At 41.5% G+C, this 17,058-nt stretch overlaps 1 protein-coding gene across 2 annotated transcripts in view; it reads left to right on the top strand.

Annotated features, from left to right (window-relative positions):
• LOC120054750 (protein strawberry notch homolog 2-like) overlaps window positions 1–17,058 on the top strand; it is a 118,158-nt gene that overhangs the window by 49,723 nt on the left and 51,377 nt on the right. For both annotated transcript variants that reach the window (XM_039002323.1, XM_039002322.1), the window contains exon 4: window positions 2,682–2,796. In XM_039002323.1, coding sequence (XP_038858251.1) covers window positions 2,682–2,796 — 115 coding nt within the window. The remainder of the gene's footprint in view (window positions 1–2,681; window positions 2,797–17,058) is intronic.

The raw sequence follows: 17,058 nt of genomic DNA, 5'->3' as shown, positions 1-17,058 counted from the left end.
AGTCTGATGTTCAAGACGTGGACATTGAGGAGGTCCAGGGAGAAGACATGGAAGCCTGAGAGGAAGATAGTCTAGCAACTAAAGCTTTGGTTATCATTTTACAGATGTATGTTGAAAACGTGTTTTGGGAGATGCGATAGATCATTGGGGATCATTCAATTTTCCCTTTTGTTGTTCAGTGAAATCATCCCATGTGAAGAGTCAACTAATTAACAGTTCAATTCGTAACTAAATAGATTTTATTTCTATTGGAAGGATTTAATAATTTGCAATTGTCTACTTGTAAGGTTTGTGTTTCTGTCTCCATATAGGGTAAATATATCAATGCAAAAAAACATCTACATTTAAATTGTATTAATATTAATTTGCATATTTTTCCATTAATTTCCACGGAATTCCCACCTCTGAGTATTCCCCCAAATGTGCAACCTTAACAGTGCCCTTTGTCCTTGTATTCTTTATACGTTCTTGGGAATGCGAATTTGCCTGGGGCTGATTTCCCTGCTGTTTGATGATCAAACACATGCTCCATCCGGTTCTTTTTATTCAATAATTGTCCGAACTAGCCTGTTATTCTAGACGAGCAATACAGGTTTGATCTCTCTCAATGTTATTGCATTACACTTTAGTTTATCATGTCCTACTGTCCTGACCAAAGTCAACTTAACTGGCTTTATCTCCCCAGACTGCAATAACAGTTATGCATCAAGTGAGAGGTGATAGGTTACTTTCTGCCTGCCTGCCCTACATACACTAGATTGTCTAACACCAGCTTGAACCAGTCCAATTGATGTAATAAAATAGCCTTTTAGTTACAGAAATATAAGAGATTAGAAATAGATTTTTGATGCTGCATAACTGGGTTGCAAATATTCCGAGAAAGGCTTGCAGTCAGTGAGGCACTGTGGAACGGGGCCGACTGGCTTTGTGTTATTGGAATGCTGCTAGTACTGACACATTCTGCCAAGGCAGCAATATCACTGTCATATCAGGAGAGGCTACAGGGTTAGGCTCAGGATTTCCACTTTTTATTTGAAGCTTTAGGATGCTGCACTGTTACCCTTGCTAGGTGGCTGACGGTAACCCTTCAAAATAGATAAACACGTTAATAAACACCTTCTGTACAGGTGTTTTTTTCCCTACACTGATCAGGAAACCCTTAATTCTGATCCTAGGAAATCTGCAATACTTTTTAGCGATTTACCACACTGACTATTGTGTGCAGATCAAATCCCTGAATCTCCTTGTTAAAACACCCTCACACCAAGCTTTGCTCTAGCTATACAAAACCGCCTGGCTTTAGACCACCAGCAGCTCTCCCCGTGGCTTATCTCTCCGTTCCTATGTGAGCCCTTTCTTTAAATAACAACCTCAATTATCCTCCAGCTGATCTGTGTCCTGTGTTGGAGGACAGTTTCATCCCTCAATCCCCCATGTAGAGATCAGCTCTCACAGGATTTGAGCCTGGGAGCTGTGCGGTCGTTACTTTCTTTCTGTGCTACCCTCATTTGGGCACCATCTTGCCCTGCCTGCTGTGACTCAGTGAGAAAGTGATAATATCACAGGCAGCAGAGGTTCCTGAGAAAGCCGTCAGTGGGTGTTTTTCCACTGAACTAGGTTGTGATTCCCGGAAGAGCGAGTGAAAGAGCGGAGTGCCTCTCCGTTCCCTGAAGCGCAGAGGGGAGTCACATGAAGCCCTGAGCTCAGAGAGCCGTGACTCGACACATCTGTGTGCCACTCCAGTGTCTTTGTGTTGGTGTGTGTGTTGCAAGTCGCCGCGGTACAGCTCCAGTGTGTTTGTGTTGATGCCTGTGGGTTTCTGTGCAAGTCTGACTCTGGAAGAAGGCAGCATGTACAGTGTACAGTCAGTGTGGCCTCCGTGGATCATGGAACCCGATGACGGGTAGGTTCTTTCGCTCGTTGCCTCGCTCTCCCCTCTGACTTTTTACCTTCATAGTTGGTTGTTATTAGGGTTGTGATGATACAACTATTGTGATACTCGTTTGTATTGTGGCAAGGAAACTAACGGATTTAACTTCTTTAGGAAAACAGCCCTAATGTTGAAGCATACACATTGTCATCCAGAGTTGCATTTAGTTATTTTCCAAGCTATATCGCAAAATATTTAACATACTGCAGGTTTTTAAAGGACCAAAGAGTTCAGCCTGCTTTTTGTTTTCATTTTTGCCATTGAAAAATTATTGCGATACTGGTATTGTCACAGTCCTTGTTGTGCTCTGTGGCAGCGTCAGGCGTGACTCACTCTCCGTTCTAGTGGTTCAGCTGTGAGGCAGGCCAAAGGCTTTAGTGTTCACTTGAAGTAATACAATGTCTGTAAACTGCTGATTAGAAGATCACAAGATCAGTTATTAATGCGTATTAAGATAATTATCGCTTGTGTTATGACTCCACAGTTTGTGGGGTTCATGTGTTCTTTGTTGACTTTATTTCTTTATCCTCCAACCATCATTGCTCTTAGTTATATCTTTGTTGGGCTAGTTTGAGAGTGTTGTTTTCCAACCACCCTGTGTCCTCGTTTCCTTTGTATAAATAAAAACCAAACCCCTTTGGCCATGCAGAGAAAAGCACAAGTTCCCACCCATTTAATGACTAGCTAGTTCCCTCTGCTCTCCCCTTCCCAGTACATCTCATTAAGCTGCTTTACCTCTGACCTTTTTCAGGCAATACCACTTGAATGACACCATGCCGGATATGCACATCGACATGTTCAGCCATTCTGGGTTCCATGATGATTTCCCCTGCCTCAATCTCCCCAGAAACGGAGGCTTCCCTCAGGTAAGACCTCTCCATATCACACTCTCTTTCTATCCTTCTCTCTACCTTGTTTGAGCAGTCTTATCTTCACCTCTGTCTCGCTCTCTTGCTGCCTCGCTGTCACTCTCTGAAAGGGAGGAGCTGCGGCTCCCACTTCTTTCATCCTACCTTAAACGTTGCACGGTCGGTTATTCCTGCCTGCAGAAACAGTGATTAAACGTTGCGTCTGACACTGTCTAGACAGTGTTAAGAAGCTACCTGCTCCTTTTCCTGTGAAGGCTTGTTATTAATAAGCTGCTGTAATTTAGCAGGGCTTTGGTTGTTGGCCATCAGGTTCTATTCTGTCACTCTGAGGAATATGTCTGTTCTCATTGCACTTTTGAGGAACACTTAAATGCGTGGTGTTTTTCGGTGGAGTTTTTGCATGGAGGAATTTAATCTCTTGCTTTCCTCATATTTTCTTGCGGAGGTTATGCATCATCAATCACCCTGGAGACATTTGGGACAGGCTTATTCTAACTTGGAAATGTGTAAATGACAAAGTAAGAGACAATTCCCCCCCCCTCCGTTTTATATTTAGCATCCTTACTGGGCTATATTTAACCTCTTCATTTGCATTTTCCAATTATGCCCACTTTGTCAGGCCAGGCAGTTCTTAAGTCCCATATGGAATAGTAATCTCTCTCCTCCGCTGACTGAGAAGCCCTAACAACACAGGCGAGTGACTTCACTTCTCATCTTGGCTTATTTGTATGGGGTTGAATGTTGGGGCATCTCCTCGTAGAGCTCCAGTAGCTGTGTGTGTATAGGAGAGCAGTGATGTGTTACTAAAGAGCCAGTCACTATGCCTCTCACGTCTGTCCTGTCCTGTATCAGAGTAATGACGGTTTAACAGCGGCTGGGCTGGGGGCATGCCTATGTACTTAATGAAGAGCCTCTGACCCCAGTGTGCCACCTGCCAAGTGCACACAAAGGCCTCGGAGTGAACGACCTGCAGCTCCCTGGTACTGCCCAGCTGTGTGGTGTAGACAGGTGCTGCACACGCTGTACCAAACTTCTTACTCATATACCCTTCAGAAAGTATTCATATCCTTTGACTTATTACATATTTACAGCCTGAATTCAAAATGGATTTTATAGATTTTTTTTTCTCACCCACCCACCGCACAATACCCCATAATGACAAAGTGAAAACATGTTTTAAAAATGTTAGCAAATTTATTGGAAATGAAGTACAGAAATATCTAATATACATAAGTATTCACACTCCTGTGTCTATTCTTTGTAGATGCCTTTCTGGGTAAGTTAAAAGCTTTCCACACCTTGGATTGTGCAAAATTTGCCTATTCTTTTCAAAATTCTTCAAACTCTGTCAAATTAGTCGTTGATCATTGCTATACAACCATTTTCAGGTCTTGCCATAGATTTAAGTCAAAACTGGAACGTTCACTGTCTTCTTGGTAAGAAACTCCAGTGTAGATTTGGCCTTTTGTTTTAGATTATTGTCCTGCTATAAAACAAATTAATCTCCTAGTGTCTGGTGGAAAGCAGACTGAACCAGGTTTTCCTCTAGTATTTTGCCTGTGCTTACCTCCATGCCGTTTCTTTTTTATCTTGACCAACTCCCCAGTCCGATTACAAGCATTACAAGCATAACGATTACAAGCATAACACTATGCTTGAAAATATGGAGAATGATACTCGTGATCTATTGGATTTGCCCCAAACGTAACGCTTTGTATTCAGGGGGAAAAGTTAATTGCTTTGCCAATTTTTTAGGAGTGTTACTTTAGTGCCTTGTTGCGAACAGGATGCATGTTTTGGAATATTTTTTTTCTGTACAGGCATCCTTTTCACTCTCAATTAGGTTAGTATCGTTGAGTAACTACAATGTTGTTGATCCATCCTCAGTTTTATCCTATCACAGCCATTAAACTGTTTTAAATGTCTCCATTGACCTCATGGTGAAATCCCTGAGCGGTTTACTTCCTTTCTGGCGATTGAGTTAGGAAGGACGCCTGTTGTTTTAGTAACTGGGTGTATTGATATAGCATCCAAAGTGTAATTGATAATTTCACCATGCTCAAAGGGATATTCAATGTCTGCTTTTTTTTCTTTCTTTTTTTTTACCCATCTACCAATAGGTACCCTTCTTTGCAATGCAATAGAAAAGGGTACTATTTAATGAGGGTACTATTTAATGAAGCTGCCAGTTGAGGACTTGTGAGGTGTCTGTTTCTAGACACTCTAATGTACTTGTCCTCTTGCTCAGTTGTGCACCAGGCCCTCCCACTCCTCTTTCTATTCTGGTTAGAGCCCGTTTGCGCTGTTCTGTGAAGGGAGTACTACACAGCGTTGTACGAGATCTTCAGGTTATTGGTAATATCTCACATGGAATAGCCTTAATTTCTGAGGACAAAAAAAAGACTAACGAGTTCCAGAAGAAAGTGCTTTGTTTCTGGCCATTTTGAGGCTGTAATCGAACCCACAAATGCTGATGCTCCAGATACTCAACTAGTCTAAGGCCAGTTTTATTGCTTCTTTAATCAGTACAACAGTTTTCAACTCTGCTAACATAATTGCAAAAGGTTTTTCTAATGATCAATTACCTTTTAAAATAATAAACTTGGATTAGCTAACACAACGTGCCATTGGAACACAGGGGTGATGGTTGCTGATAATGGTCCTCTGTACGCCTATGTAGATTCCATAAAAATCAGCCGTAGTCATTTACAACATTAACAATGTCTACACTGTATTTCTGATCAATTTGATGTTACTTTAATGGACCAAAAATGTGCTTTTCTTTCAAAAACAAGGACATATCTAAGTGACCCCAAAAATGTGAACAGTAGTGTACGTAGATGCATACATACATACAGTTGAAGTTGGAAGTTTACATACATCTTATCCGAATACACTTAACCTCAGTTTTTCACAATTCCTGACATTTAATCCTAGTAAATATTCCCTGTCTTAAAACCTGTCTGGCACCGGGGTTCCGCTAGCGGAACTCCTCCCACATTCCATTGAAAAGGCAGAGCGCGAAATTCAAAAAATATTTTTGAGAAATATTTAACTTTCACACATTAACAAGTCCAATACAGCAAATGAAAGATACACATCTTGTGAATCCAGTCAACATGTCCGATTTTTAAAATGTTTTACAGCGAAAACACCACATATATTTATGTTAGCTCACCACCAAATACAAAAAAGCACAGACATTTTTCACAGCACAGGTAGCATGCACAAAGCCAACCTAACTAACCAAGAACCAACCAAACTAACCAAGAAACAACTTCATCAGATGACAGTCTTATAACATGTTATACAATAAATCTATGTTTTGTTCGAAAAATGTGCATATTTGAGGTATAAATCAGTTTTACATTGCAGCTACCATCACAGCTACCGTCACAAATAGGACCGAAGCAGCCAGAGTAATTACAGACACCAACGTCAAATACCTAAATACTCATCATAAAACATTTCTGAAAAATCGATGGTGTACAGCAAATTAAAGACAAACATCTTGTGAATCCAGCCAATATTTCCTCTTTTTTAAAAGTGTTTTACAGCGAAAACACAATATAGCGTTATATTAGCTTACTACAATAGCCTACCACACTACCGCATTCATTCATCAAGGCACGTTAGCGATAGCAATAGGCACGTTAGCGATAGGGAATAAACCAGCAAAAGATATTAATTTTCACTAACCTTCATAAACCTTAATCAGATGACAGTCCTATAACATCAGGTTATACATACACTTATGTTTTGTTCGAAAATGTGCATATTTAGAGCTGAAATCAGTGGTTATACATTGTGCTAACGTAGCATCTTTTTCCCAGAATGTGCGGATATTTTTATGACAACTATTCTGACCAAATAACTATTCATAAACGTTACTAGAAAATACATGTTGTATAGGAAATGATAGATACACTAGTTCTTAATGCAATCGCCGTGTTAGAATTCTAAAAATAACTTCATTACGACATCCAGCTTAGTTATAGCGCGAGCGTGCCCAAAATCTGGGCGCAAACTACTAGTACAACATGTTCGACAGATATATGAAATAGCATCATAAAATGGGTCCTACTTTTGATGATCTTCCATCAGAATGTTGTACAAGGGGTCCTTTGTCCAGAACAATCGTTGTTTGGTTTTAGAATGTCCTCTTCTCCAGTCAATTAGCATGGAAAGCTAGCAAAGTAGCGCAAAGCTCTCCTTGCTGAACAAAGGCACACAACGCAACACGCCTAACGTCCCGAATAAATTTCAATAATCTAATAAAACTTTATTGAAAAAACATACTTTACGATGATATTGTCACATTTATCAAATAAAATCAAAGCCGGAGATATTAGTCGTCTATAACGACAGCTTTTCAGAAGGCAATACCAGGTCCCTTCGCGCGCGCTCCAGAAAACAGGAAACTGGTGACACGTCATACAAAGAGCTTTTATTCGACCCCAGATCAAGTTATACACTCCATTTCTTCTCACTGCCTGTCGACATCTAGTGGAAGACGTATGAAGTGCATGTATACTAATAAATATCAAGGACATTTATAGGCAGGCCCTAGAACAGAGCATCGATTTCAGATTTTCCACTTCCTGTCAGGAAGTTTGCTGCAAAATGAGTTCTGTTTTACTCACAGATATAATTCAAACGGTTTTAGAAACTAGAGAGTGTTTTCTATCTAATAGTAATAATAATATGCATATTGTACGAGCAAGAATTGAGTACGAGGCCGTTTAAATTGGGCACGATTTTCCCCCAAAGTGAAAACAGCGCCCTCTGTCCTCAACAGGTTAAGTCAGTTAGGATCACCACTTTATTTTAAGAATGTGAAATGTCAGAATAATAGTAGTGATTTATTTCAGCTTTTATTTCTTTCATAACATTCCCAGTGGGTCAGAAGTTTACATACACTCGATTAGTATTTGGTAGCATTGCCTTTAAAATTGTTTAACTTGGGTCAAACATTTTGGGTAGGCTTCCACAAGCTTCCCACAATAAGTTGGGTGAATTTTGGCCCATTCCTCCTGACAGAGCTGGTGTAATTGAGTCAGGTTTTAGGCCTCCATGCTTGCACAGGCTTTCTCAGTTCTGCCCACAAATGTTCTATGGGATTGAGGTCAGGGCTTTGTGATGGCCACTCCAATACCTTGACTTTGTTGTCCTAAAGCCATTTTGCCACAACTTCAGAAGTATGCTTGGGGTCATTGTCCATTTGGAAGACCCATTTGCAACCAAGCTTTAACTTCCTGACTGATGTCTTGAGATGTTGCTTCAATATATCCACATCATGTTCCTACCTCATGATGCCATCTATTTTGTGAAGTGCACCAGTCCCTCCTGCAGCAAAGCACCCCCACAACATGATGCTGCCACCCCCGTGCTTCACGTTTGGGATGGTGTTCTTCGGCTTGCAAGCGCCCTCCTTTTTCCTCCAAACATACAATGGTCATTATGGCCAAACAGTTCTGTTTTTGTTTCATCAGACCAGAGGACATTTCTCCAAAAAAGTACGATATTTGTCCCCATGTGCAGTTGCAAACCGTAGTCTGGCTTTTTTATGGCCGTTTTGGAGCGGTGGCTTCTTCCTTGCTGAGTGGCATTTCAGGTTATGTCGATATACAGTGGGGAGAACAAGTATTTGATACACTGCTGATTTTGCAGGTTTTCCTACTTACAAAGCATGTAGAGGTCTGTCATTTTTATCATAGGTACACTTCAACTGTGAGATGGAATCTAAAAGAAATATCCAGAAAATCAAATTGTATGATTTTTAAGTAATTAATTTGCATTTTATTGCATGACATAAGTATTTGATACATCAGAAAAGCAGAACTTAATATTTGGTACAGAAACCTTTGTTTGCAATTAGAGATCATACGTTTCCTGTAGTCCTTGACCAGTTTTACACACACTGCAGCAGGGATTTTGGCCCACTCCTCCTTCTCCAGATCCTTCAGGTTTCGGGGCTGTCGCTGGGCAATACTGACTTTCAGCTCCCTCCAAAGATTTTCTATTTGGTTCATGTCTGGAGACTGGCTAGGACACACCAGGACCTTGAGATGCTTCTTACGGAGCCACTCCTTAGTTGCCCTGGCTGTGTGTTTCGGGTCGTTGTCATGCTGGACTACCCAGCCACGACCTATCTTCAATGCTCTTACTGAGGGAAGGAGGTTGTTGGCCAAGATCTCGCGATACATGGCCCTATCCATCCACCCCTCAATACAGTGCAGTCGTCCTGTCCCCTTTGCAGAAAAGCATCCCCAAAGAATGATGTTTCCACCTCCATGCTTCACGGTTGGGATGGTGTTCTTGGGGTTGTAATCATCCTTCTTCTTCCTCCAAACACGGCGAGTGGAGTTTAGACCAAAAAGCTCTATTTTTGTCTCATCAGACCACATGACCTCCTCCCATTCCTCCTCTGGATCATCCAGATGGTCATTGGCAAACTTCAGATGGGCCTGGACATGCGCTGGCTTGAGCAGGGGGACCTTGTGTGCGCTGCAGGATTTTAATCCATGACGGCGTGGTGTGTTACTAATGGTTTTCTTTGAGACTGGTCCCAGCTCTCTTCAGGTCATTGACCAGGTCCTGCCGTGTAGTTCTGGGCTGATCCCTCACCTTCCTCATGATCATTGATGCCCCACGAGGTGAGATCTTGCATGGAGCCCCAGACCGAGGATGATTGACCGTCATCTTGAACTTCCTCCATTTTCTAATAATTGCGCCAACAGTTGTTGCCTTCTCATCAAGCTGCTTGCCTATTGTGCTGTAGCCCATCCCAGCCTTGTGCAGGTCTACAATTTTATCCCTGATGTCCTTACACTGCTCTCTGGTCTTGGCCATTGTGGAGAGGTTGGAGTCTGTTTGATTGAGTGTGTGGACAGGTGTCTTTTTATACAGGTAACGAGTTCAAACAGGTGCAGTTGATACAGGTAATGAGTGGAGAACAGGAGGGCTTATTAAAGAAAAACTAACAGGTCTGTGAGAGCCGGAATTCTTACTGGTTGGTAGGTGATCAAATACTTATGTCATGCAATAAAATGCAAATTAATTACTTAAAAATCATACAATGTGATTTTCTGGATTTTTGTTTTAGATTCCGTCTCTCACAGTTGAAGTGTACCTATGATAAAAATTACAGACCTCTACATGCTTTGTAAGTAGTAAAACCTGCAAAATTGGCAGTGTATCAAATACTTGTTCTCCCCACTGTAGGTCTCGTTTTACTGTGGATATAGATCATTTTGTACCTGTTTCCTCCAGCATCTTCACAAGGTCCTTTGCTGCTGTTCTGGGATTGATTTGCACTTTTTGCACCAAAGTACGTTCATCTCTATGAGACAGAACACATCTCCTTCCTGAGCGCATGACGGCTGCTTGGTCCCATGGTGTTTATACTTGCGTACAATTGTTTGTACAGATGAACGTGGTAAATTTCTCCGAAGTATAAACCAGACATGTGGAGTTCTACAATTTTTTTTCTGAGGTCTTGGCTGATTTATTTTGATTTTCCCATGATGTCAAGCAAAGAGGCACTGCGTTTGAAGGTAGGCCTTGAAATACATCCACAGGTACACCTCCAATTGGCTCAAATTATGTCAATTAGTCTATCAATAGCTTCGAAAGCCATGACATAATCTTCTGGAATTTTCCAACCTGTTTAAAGGCACAGTCAACTTAGTGCATGTAAACTTCTAACCCACTGGAATTGTGATACAGTGAAATAATCTGTAAACAATTGTTGGAAAAATTGCTTGTGTCATGCACAAAGTAGATATCCTAACCGACTTGCCAAAACTATAGTTTGTTAACAAGAAATTTGTGGAGTTGTTGAAAAACGAGTTTAATGACTCCAACCTAAGTGTATGTAAACTTCCGACTTCAACTGTACATACATAAACAAACAAACGTATGTGGATACCCCTTCAAATTAGTGGTTTCAGCTATTTCAGCCACACCTGTTGCTGACAGGTGTATAAAATCGAGCACACAGCCATGCAATCTCCGTAGACCAACTTTGGCAGAAGAATGGCCTTACTGAAGAGCTCAGTGACTTTCAACGTGCACCTTCATAGGATGCCACCATACCAACATGCCAGTTTGTCAAATTTTGTCGCTGTTAGAACTGCCCCGGGCAGCTGTAAGTGCTATTATTGTGAAGTGGAAACGTCTAAGATCAGCAACGGCTCAGCCGCGAAGTGGTAGGCCACACAAGCTCACAGAACGGGACTGTCGAGTGCGGAAGCGTGTAGCACATAAAAATCGTCTGTCCTCGGTTGCAACACTCTACCAACTTCCAAACTGCCTCTGGAAACAACGTCGGCACAATAACTGTTCGTTCGGAGCTTTATGAAATGGGTTTCCAGGGCCAAGCAGCCTCACACAAGCCTAAGAGCGCAATGCCAAATGTTGGCTGGATCGGTGTAAAGCTTTCCGCCATTGGACTTTGGAGCAGTGGAAATGCGTTCTTTGGAGTGATGAATCACTCTTCACCATCTGGCAGTCTGACAAACAAATCTGGGTTTGGCAGATGCCAGTAGAATGCTACATGCCTGTATGCATCGTGCCAACTGTAACATTTGGTGGAAGAGGAATAATGGTCTGGGGCTGTTTTTTCACGGTTCGGGCTAGGTCCCTTAGTTCCAGTGAAGGGACATCTTAACGCTACAATGTTAACCTCACTAATGCTATTGTTTCGCTGAATTAAGCCTGGGCTATATAAAATTCATTCAAATGTATGTTTTTACGCTATATTCCAAATGCCTGTATCGCAGAATCAAGTTATTTTATTTTCTGTTTTTAATCGCATTTTATTTCCGCTTGTTCTCATTCAGCTTGTCTTTTTGATCTCTTCTTGTTAGCTCCTTTTGTGCTGTGCACCTTCCCATTTACACCAGATGTGACTCACCATCTGGATTTGGTCTTGTGTAGCAAAATTTGAAATAGTTTTTTTTACGTTGTATAAAAGTAGAGCCTCAGCTACAAAATGGTATATCATACACTGCATTTTTGAGGAACAATGGGAAAGTAATTCTCCTTTGAAAGTTATTAAACTTGTAAATTCACTTTTGAGATAATGGCCTTGGTTTTTTGGTTTCTTGTGAAGAGCTTTTTGTCTACACCCATTCAGTATCGTTCACACCCTCTTAAGCTTGAGCCCAACCCATCTTGTTTCGCTCTCGGAGAGTTCAGAGCGCACTCTTGACGCTCTGGCTGATGATTTAACATGAAAACAGCCTAACCAGCTCTGCTGGCAACAATTTCATCATGCTTTTTTGCCGACGTTTACTGTCACCAGCCATATTCAACGGGTGTTGTACACTTGAGCTTACGACATGTAGCTAGCTAGCTAGGTAAACAATGAACCTGGCAAGGTCAACAATGTCTTAAGATCACACACCTAACGTTAGCTATCATAGTGCCAAATCATGTTACTACCCTGCATATGAATATGCTGGTAGCTAACCAACCAGGTTCAATATTAGCTAGCTAACATTAGGTTCTAACTAGCGAAGCAAACAGTTCTGGGATACGAATAATAACTTCATACACATGACGTTAGCTAGGGAGTCAGCCAGCTTAAGGTTAGCTAGGGAGTCAGCCACACATCGTCATGCACGGATGCCATGCCACGATTGCCCTTAGTTTGAAGATGTAATCCGGAGACAGGTGTTTTCGCCATCTCTTTAGCTATCATACTCTGATTTCAAAACTTGATCCTCCAGAAAGTGGAGAGCAACACTTAAGCATCTTCACTACACAATACATTAAAAAAAGATGCGTTCAACAGGATTACCAACAGACTGACCAGCTAAAATAGACGTCTATATGGCAGACCAATCCGAACTCCCCTCTCGACATGTCCAGCCCACTCATTATCTCAGCCAGTCATGGCTAGTGGGAAGGTTGCTGTTTCTGTGGCTTAACCCTCCACACTCAAAATTTAACAATTTTATTCATATTTACAGATGGCATACAAGTTTGTTATCAAGGCACATGAAAGTTCACGTGTTCCAGTAGACATTTCTGCCCCCAAAAAGTTTAAATGGCTCTCCTGTGAAGTCGTGACTTGCGTCATTCACCTATTTTCCTGAAACTGATCACATAATGACGGGATGCTCATGTCTCATCCCTAATACTGGGAGTCGTTGTCCTAAAGGCAACGACTTTAGGAGAAGTTAACCTCTTTAATAGAGAAGTTAACCTTTCGAACCATGCCCTGTTTGTTTGAAATCATCAAATTTCGAGCAGAGCAGACACTACTAAACAGATGTACCAATGAACAATAATTCTGTAAAATTAATGCTCAGTTTGTCGCGTGCGCATTATGGTAGCACGTAACGCTAGCAGAATTTTTGTGATAGTTATACTAGCTGTTTAGTCTGTTTTTATAAATGTGCAATAAGCATAAAACAATTTATAAAAGGAATTGGCAACTCGTTCTGAGAAATAAGGTAGGGCACTTGATTTCAACATCTGAACAAAGTGGACAGGCTAGCATGCTGTTCAAACAGTTGGAGATAAGATTGGAACATTGGCAAGCAACATAAGATTGCGTTCAATAATAATAACAACAATTCAACTGTTTTGCCTTGTTAGCTGAATTCAGAGCTGGTGAGATTATACCTACATCCAAGTTGGCTACACTTGAAATATAAATATTAGCTGGCAACTCACTAGCACATGGGCTTGTGCTTGAGAGATTGTTTGAGACTGGTTTTAATTTTGCTACCTGCTACATCAGTGATTGTGCATGGTTCTGGTGAAATTTGTTACAAAAAGGGCATGTTTATAAAAACAAATGCCAGATCAGTGATTATTGCAAAAAAAAGCAGGTACAACTTTTGATAAAACAGATGTTGTAGTGCTTGTGGAAGGCATATTCAGTCTAGGTATAATTACACAAGCTCTGAATTCGTTATGTATTTCTGACTGTTTTAAATGCAGTGTATTTGACCTTTAATTGTACAACAAAGCTTATTTAGAGAACATAAAAAAATAAAAAAAATAAAAAATCAAGATATGTCGTGGATCGCCCATAAATGTGAACATTTTTAGTTTTAGGCCATATTGCCCAGCCCTAGGCTGAATGGAGGCAAGTCATTGCAGCAATGTTCCAACATCTAGTGGAAGCCTTCCCAGAAGAGTGGAGGCTGTTATAGCAGCAAGGGGGGACCAACTCCGTATTAATGCCCATGATTTTAAAATGAGATGTTCTACTAGAAAGTGTCAACATATTTTTGGTAATGTAGTGTACATACAGTACACACATACACTATCGGACTCTCACACTCTGACAAACACCTCACCCTTCAATCCTAACCTCAATAATGCATTACAAGGAACACCAGGGGAAGACTATTGCCCTGGCATCCTATGACATAACCTTACCTCCAAAATGCCTGTTATGCTTTGGAGACACATGAATGAGGCTCAATGAGCCTGTGTCCCTTGAATTCAATCTGATAACCGTATGATATTCAAGATGGGGGGGTTTTAGGAAAACAAAAATAGCAGCCTGCCTTTGTCATATAAGATCAATGTTACTTCATGTATATTCCTTGTGGTATTTCATGTGACTCGTGGGATTTCCCTAGTAGGTCTCCATGTTGCTTTGTTCTTGTTGAAGTGCCAGGGGACAAGCGGTGTCACTGGGTCCAACATTAACGATGTCTCGCTGGCCCAGGGCCAGTAAAACCATGTTGGGCCGGTAACTTTTCAGCACATTTTTGCATTCCAGTTAAACGTTTACCTGCTCTGTCGCAGTCTACCATTGAAGACTACACATGGAATAGTCATAATATGTCTATTTACCCAATATTATTGGCAGTTCATTCAAGCCCCACCACTCTACCACGAGTCACAACTTCTTGAGCACTCCAGCAGTACGAGTTGATGCCTTCACACAGCACATTTTAATAGCAAAAAGAAGCTCCCATCAATCTACTCGCTGAGTTTATTTATTTTAGTACGTTAGTGGGGGGAAAATGTACAAATTAAACCTTCAATAGTGAACATACTAGCAATATGCTGGCTACTGTTTAAAGTTTGCAAAAAGCTACAAAAAGACACCTATCAGTCATCCTGGCTAGCCTAATATAGCCAGGTCTATCTCATTTGGAACGTAGTTGTTTTAAAGAGCCAGTGTCCTATTTTGGGATGTCAAAAATGTTCTTAAAGTGACATACTTTAGAAACAAACATTTATGCAATTAATACAATGCTATTCTAAATAATAGCGTTATGACTTATATTGCTAAATTATATTACATAGCTTTTTAATACATAATAATCAAATGTTTCACATTTAATAGTTGAATATAGAGAAAGCATGCCAACCTATAGGCCCTGCATGACCCCAATGCATTTAAAAAATACACAATGTCCGGGCCAGTAGATGACTGTCATCCTTGACATTTAGACTGGCCCTCTTAGACTACATTGTTACGTTTGAGCTCAATGTTTAATGGTTTCAAAAAGTCATTCTTCAACGCCGAACAGAGCCAGTAGCTTCCTGGCTTGTAAAGCAGTGGAGTTGTCTGAGTGCTGGTTGTTCAGTCTGACCACACTGCATCCATGTGTGCGTGTGAAAAGGGGCTTCAGCACAAGGCAGGCAGAGAAAATGTAAGTCACGGGGTCATGAGTAATCCTGAACCACTCAACCATGAGCACCATCTCTCTCTGCCCCTTCCCCCACTCTCCCTCCATGCCACTCACTCCTTTCAATATTACAGCATGGTAACACTAGGCCTATGTATAGTGTGTGGAGGTTGTATGTCGTAATTGTGCTTCTGATAAACTGCATGAGTGGCACAATTATATTATGCTTCAACCGGCTGGTAGAGTACTGTATGCTAGCGCTGAAGTTACGCAGGTCCAACTGTTACTCAATAAATTCTATTTTATGAATGTCCCCTCAGAGTGAAATACAATCAGAGGTGCGGCCTTTAATAGCCACGGCATCCGACAGAGCTAGTTTGTCGTTTCTCTAGTGTAGAGCTCGATCAGGATATCCTTATTGTTTAGAAATGCACTGCAGTGCTGTGCACTAAATGTTCATCTGGGGAATGGAGATGAACCATATTTTGAGTCTCTGAGAAATATTACTCTACCACGTTATCTATGAATGATCATTGAGTGCATCACTGATTTATTCATTAGGCCTATATATCCATATGAAGGCTATACTGTGTACTCTGGACTCAATAACCTGACCCTGGTTACCATGGAGAATGGAGACATTTCCATTGTGCTCTTGAATGTAATTATTGTTGGTCTCCTAACATCAGCTGCCCTGAGTGCTTTCTGATTAAAATGGCTGGTAAGGAGGCCCCTTCTGGTACTCGGCAGAAACTGATTGGCTCTGTGAGGGGAGAAGTAATAGGAGTGTGTATGCTTGCGGTGTGTGTGTATGTGGGAAGTGCCTTGGGCCTCTGTAGTACTCAGGATGAGCGTTGCAGTCAAGCTTGGTAGAAGGATCTTGTTGTGGGGAGGTATGTAGGCAGTCAATTGACCTTTTCACATTTCTGACCGGTCAAACGGTGCTGCACTTAGTAGGTGAGGATGTGTAAGGAGCGGTGGAGAGTTTGTGGTGCTCTGTGTGTTCATGCTCGCCTACATGCGTGTTTACCTGAAATCAGAATGCATGTAAACGCATGGCTAGCGTTCTTGCTAGAGAGAGTACTTTCTGTGGCATGATGCTAGCATGTTGTCACTGAGTTTAGAGAACGAGTAGGACTGCTTGCAGGGCCACACATACACACACACACTGATGACCTCCACGTAGCCTGGGTCACGAGCTCTGAGGTCTGCTCTCCGCACAGACCATCTGATTTGCTGTGTGACATGATTCAGGGAAAATAAGAAAAATACTGCCCTGCTTACTGGAAGAAGATTAGTAGGAAAGCACTTTTACGAACCATAGTTCTCTCCTCTAAGCCACGGTCTAGAGTGACGAGTGAACAGAGCTCTACATCCACGGCGCATACACACTCGGCACTGAACGCTTTAAAACACACACACACACACACACACACACACACACACACACACACTGCACATACTCTTTGCTACTTCCTGCGTGTCCCACACCTCTGTATAGGTGCATATGTCAGTTTATCTTCTGTTATGTCACATTGGTGTGTTTGAACCGGCCCGTTCTGCCTCCCCACCTGCTCATATCCTCCAAGGAGAGACAATATGAGAGGCTTTAATAAAGGCATGTTCAACTCCGTAGTAAATCCCTCTTAAG

Source organism: Salvelinus namaycush, chromosome 10 (assembly GCF_016432855.1).
Source record: "Salvelinus namaycush isolate Seneca chromosome 10, SaNama_1.0, whole genome shotgun sequence".
Taxonomy (NCBI): Eukaryota; Metazoa; Chordata; class Actinopteri; order Salmoniformes; family Salmonidae; genus Salvelinus; species Salvelinus namaycush.
The sequence above is the reverse complement of the archived record's forward strand: the minus strand, read 5'-3'. Positions and strand labels throughout refer to the sequence as shown.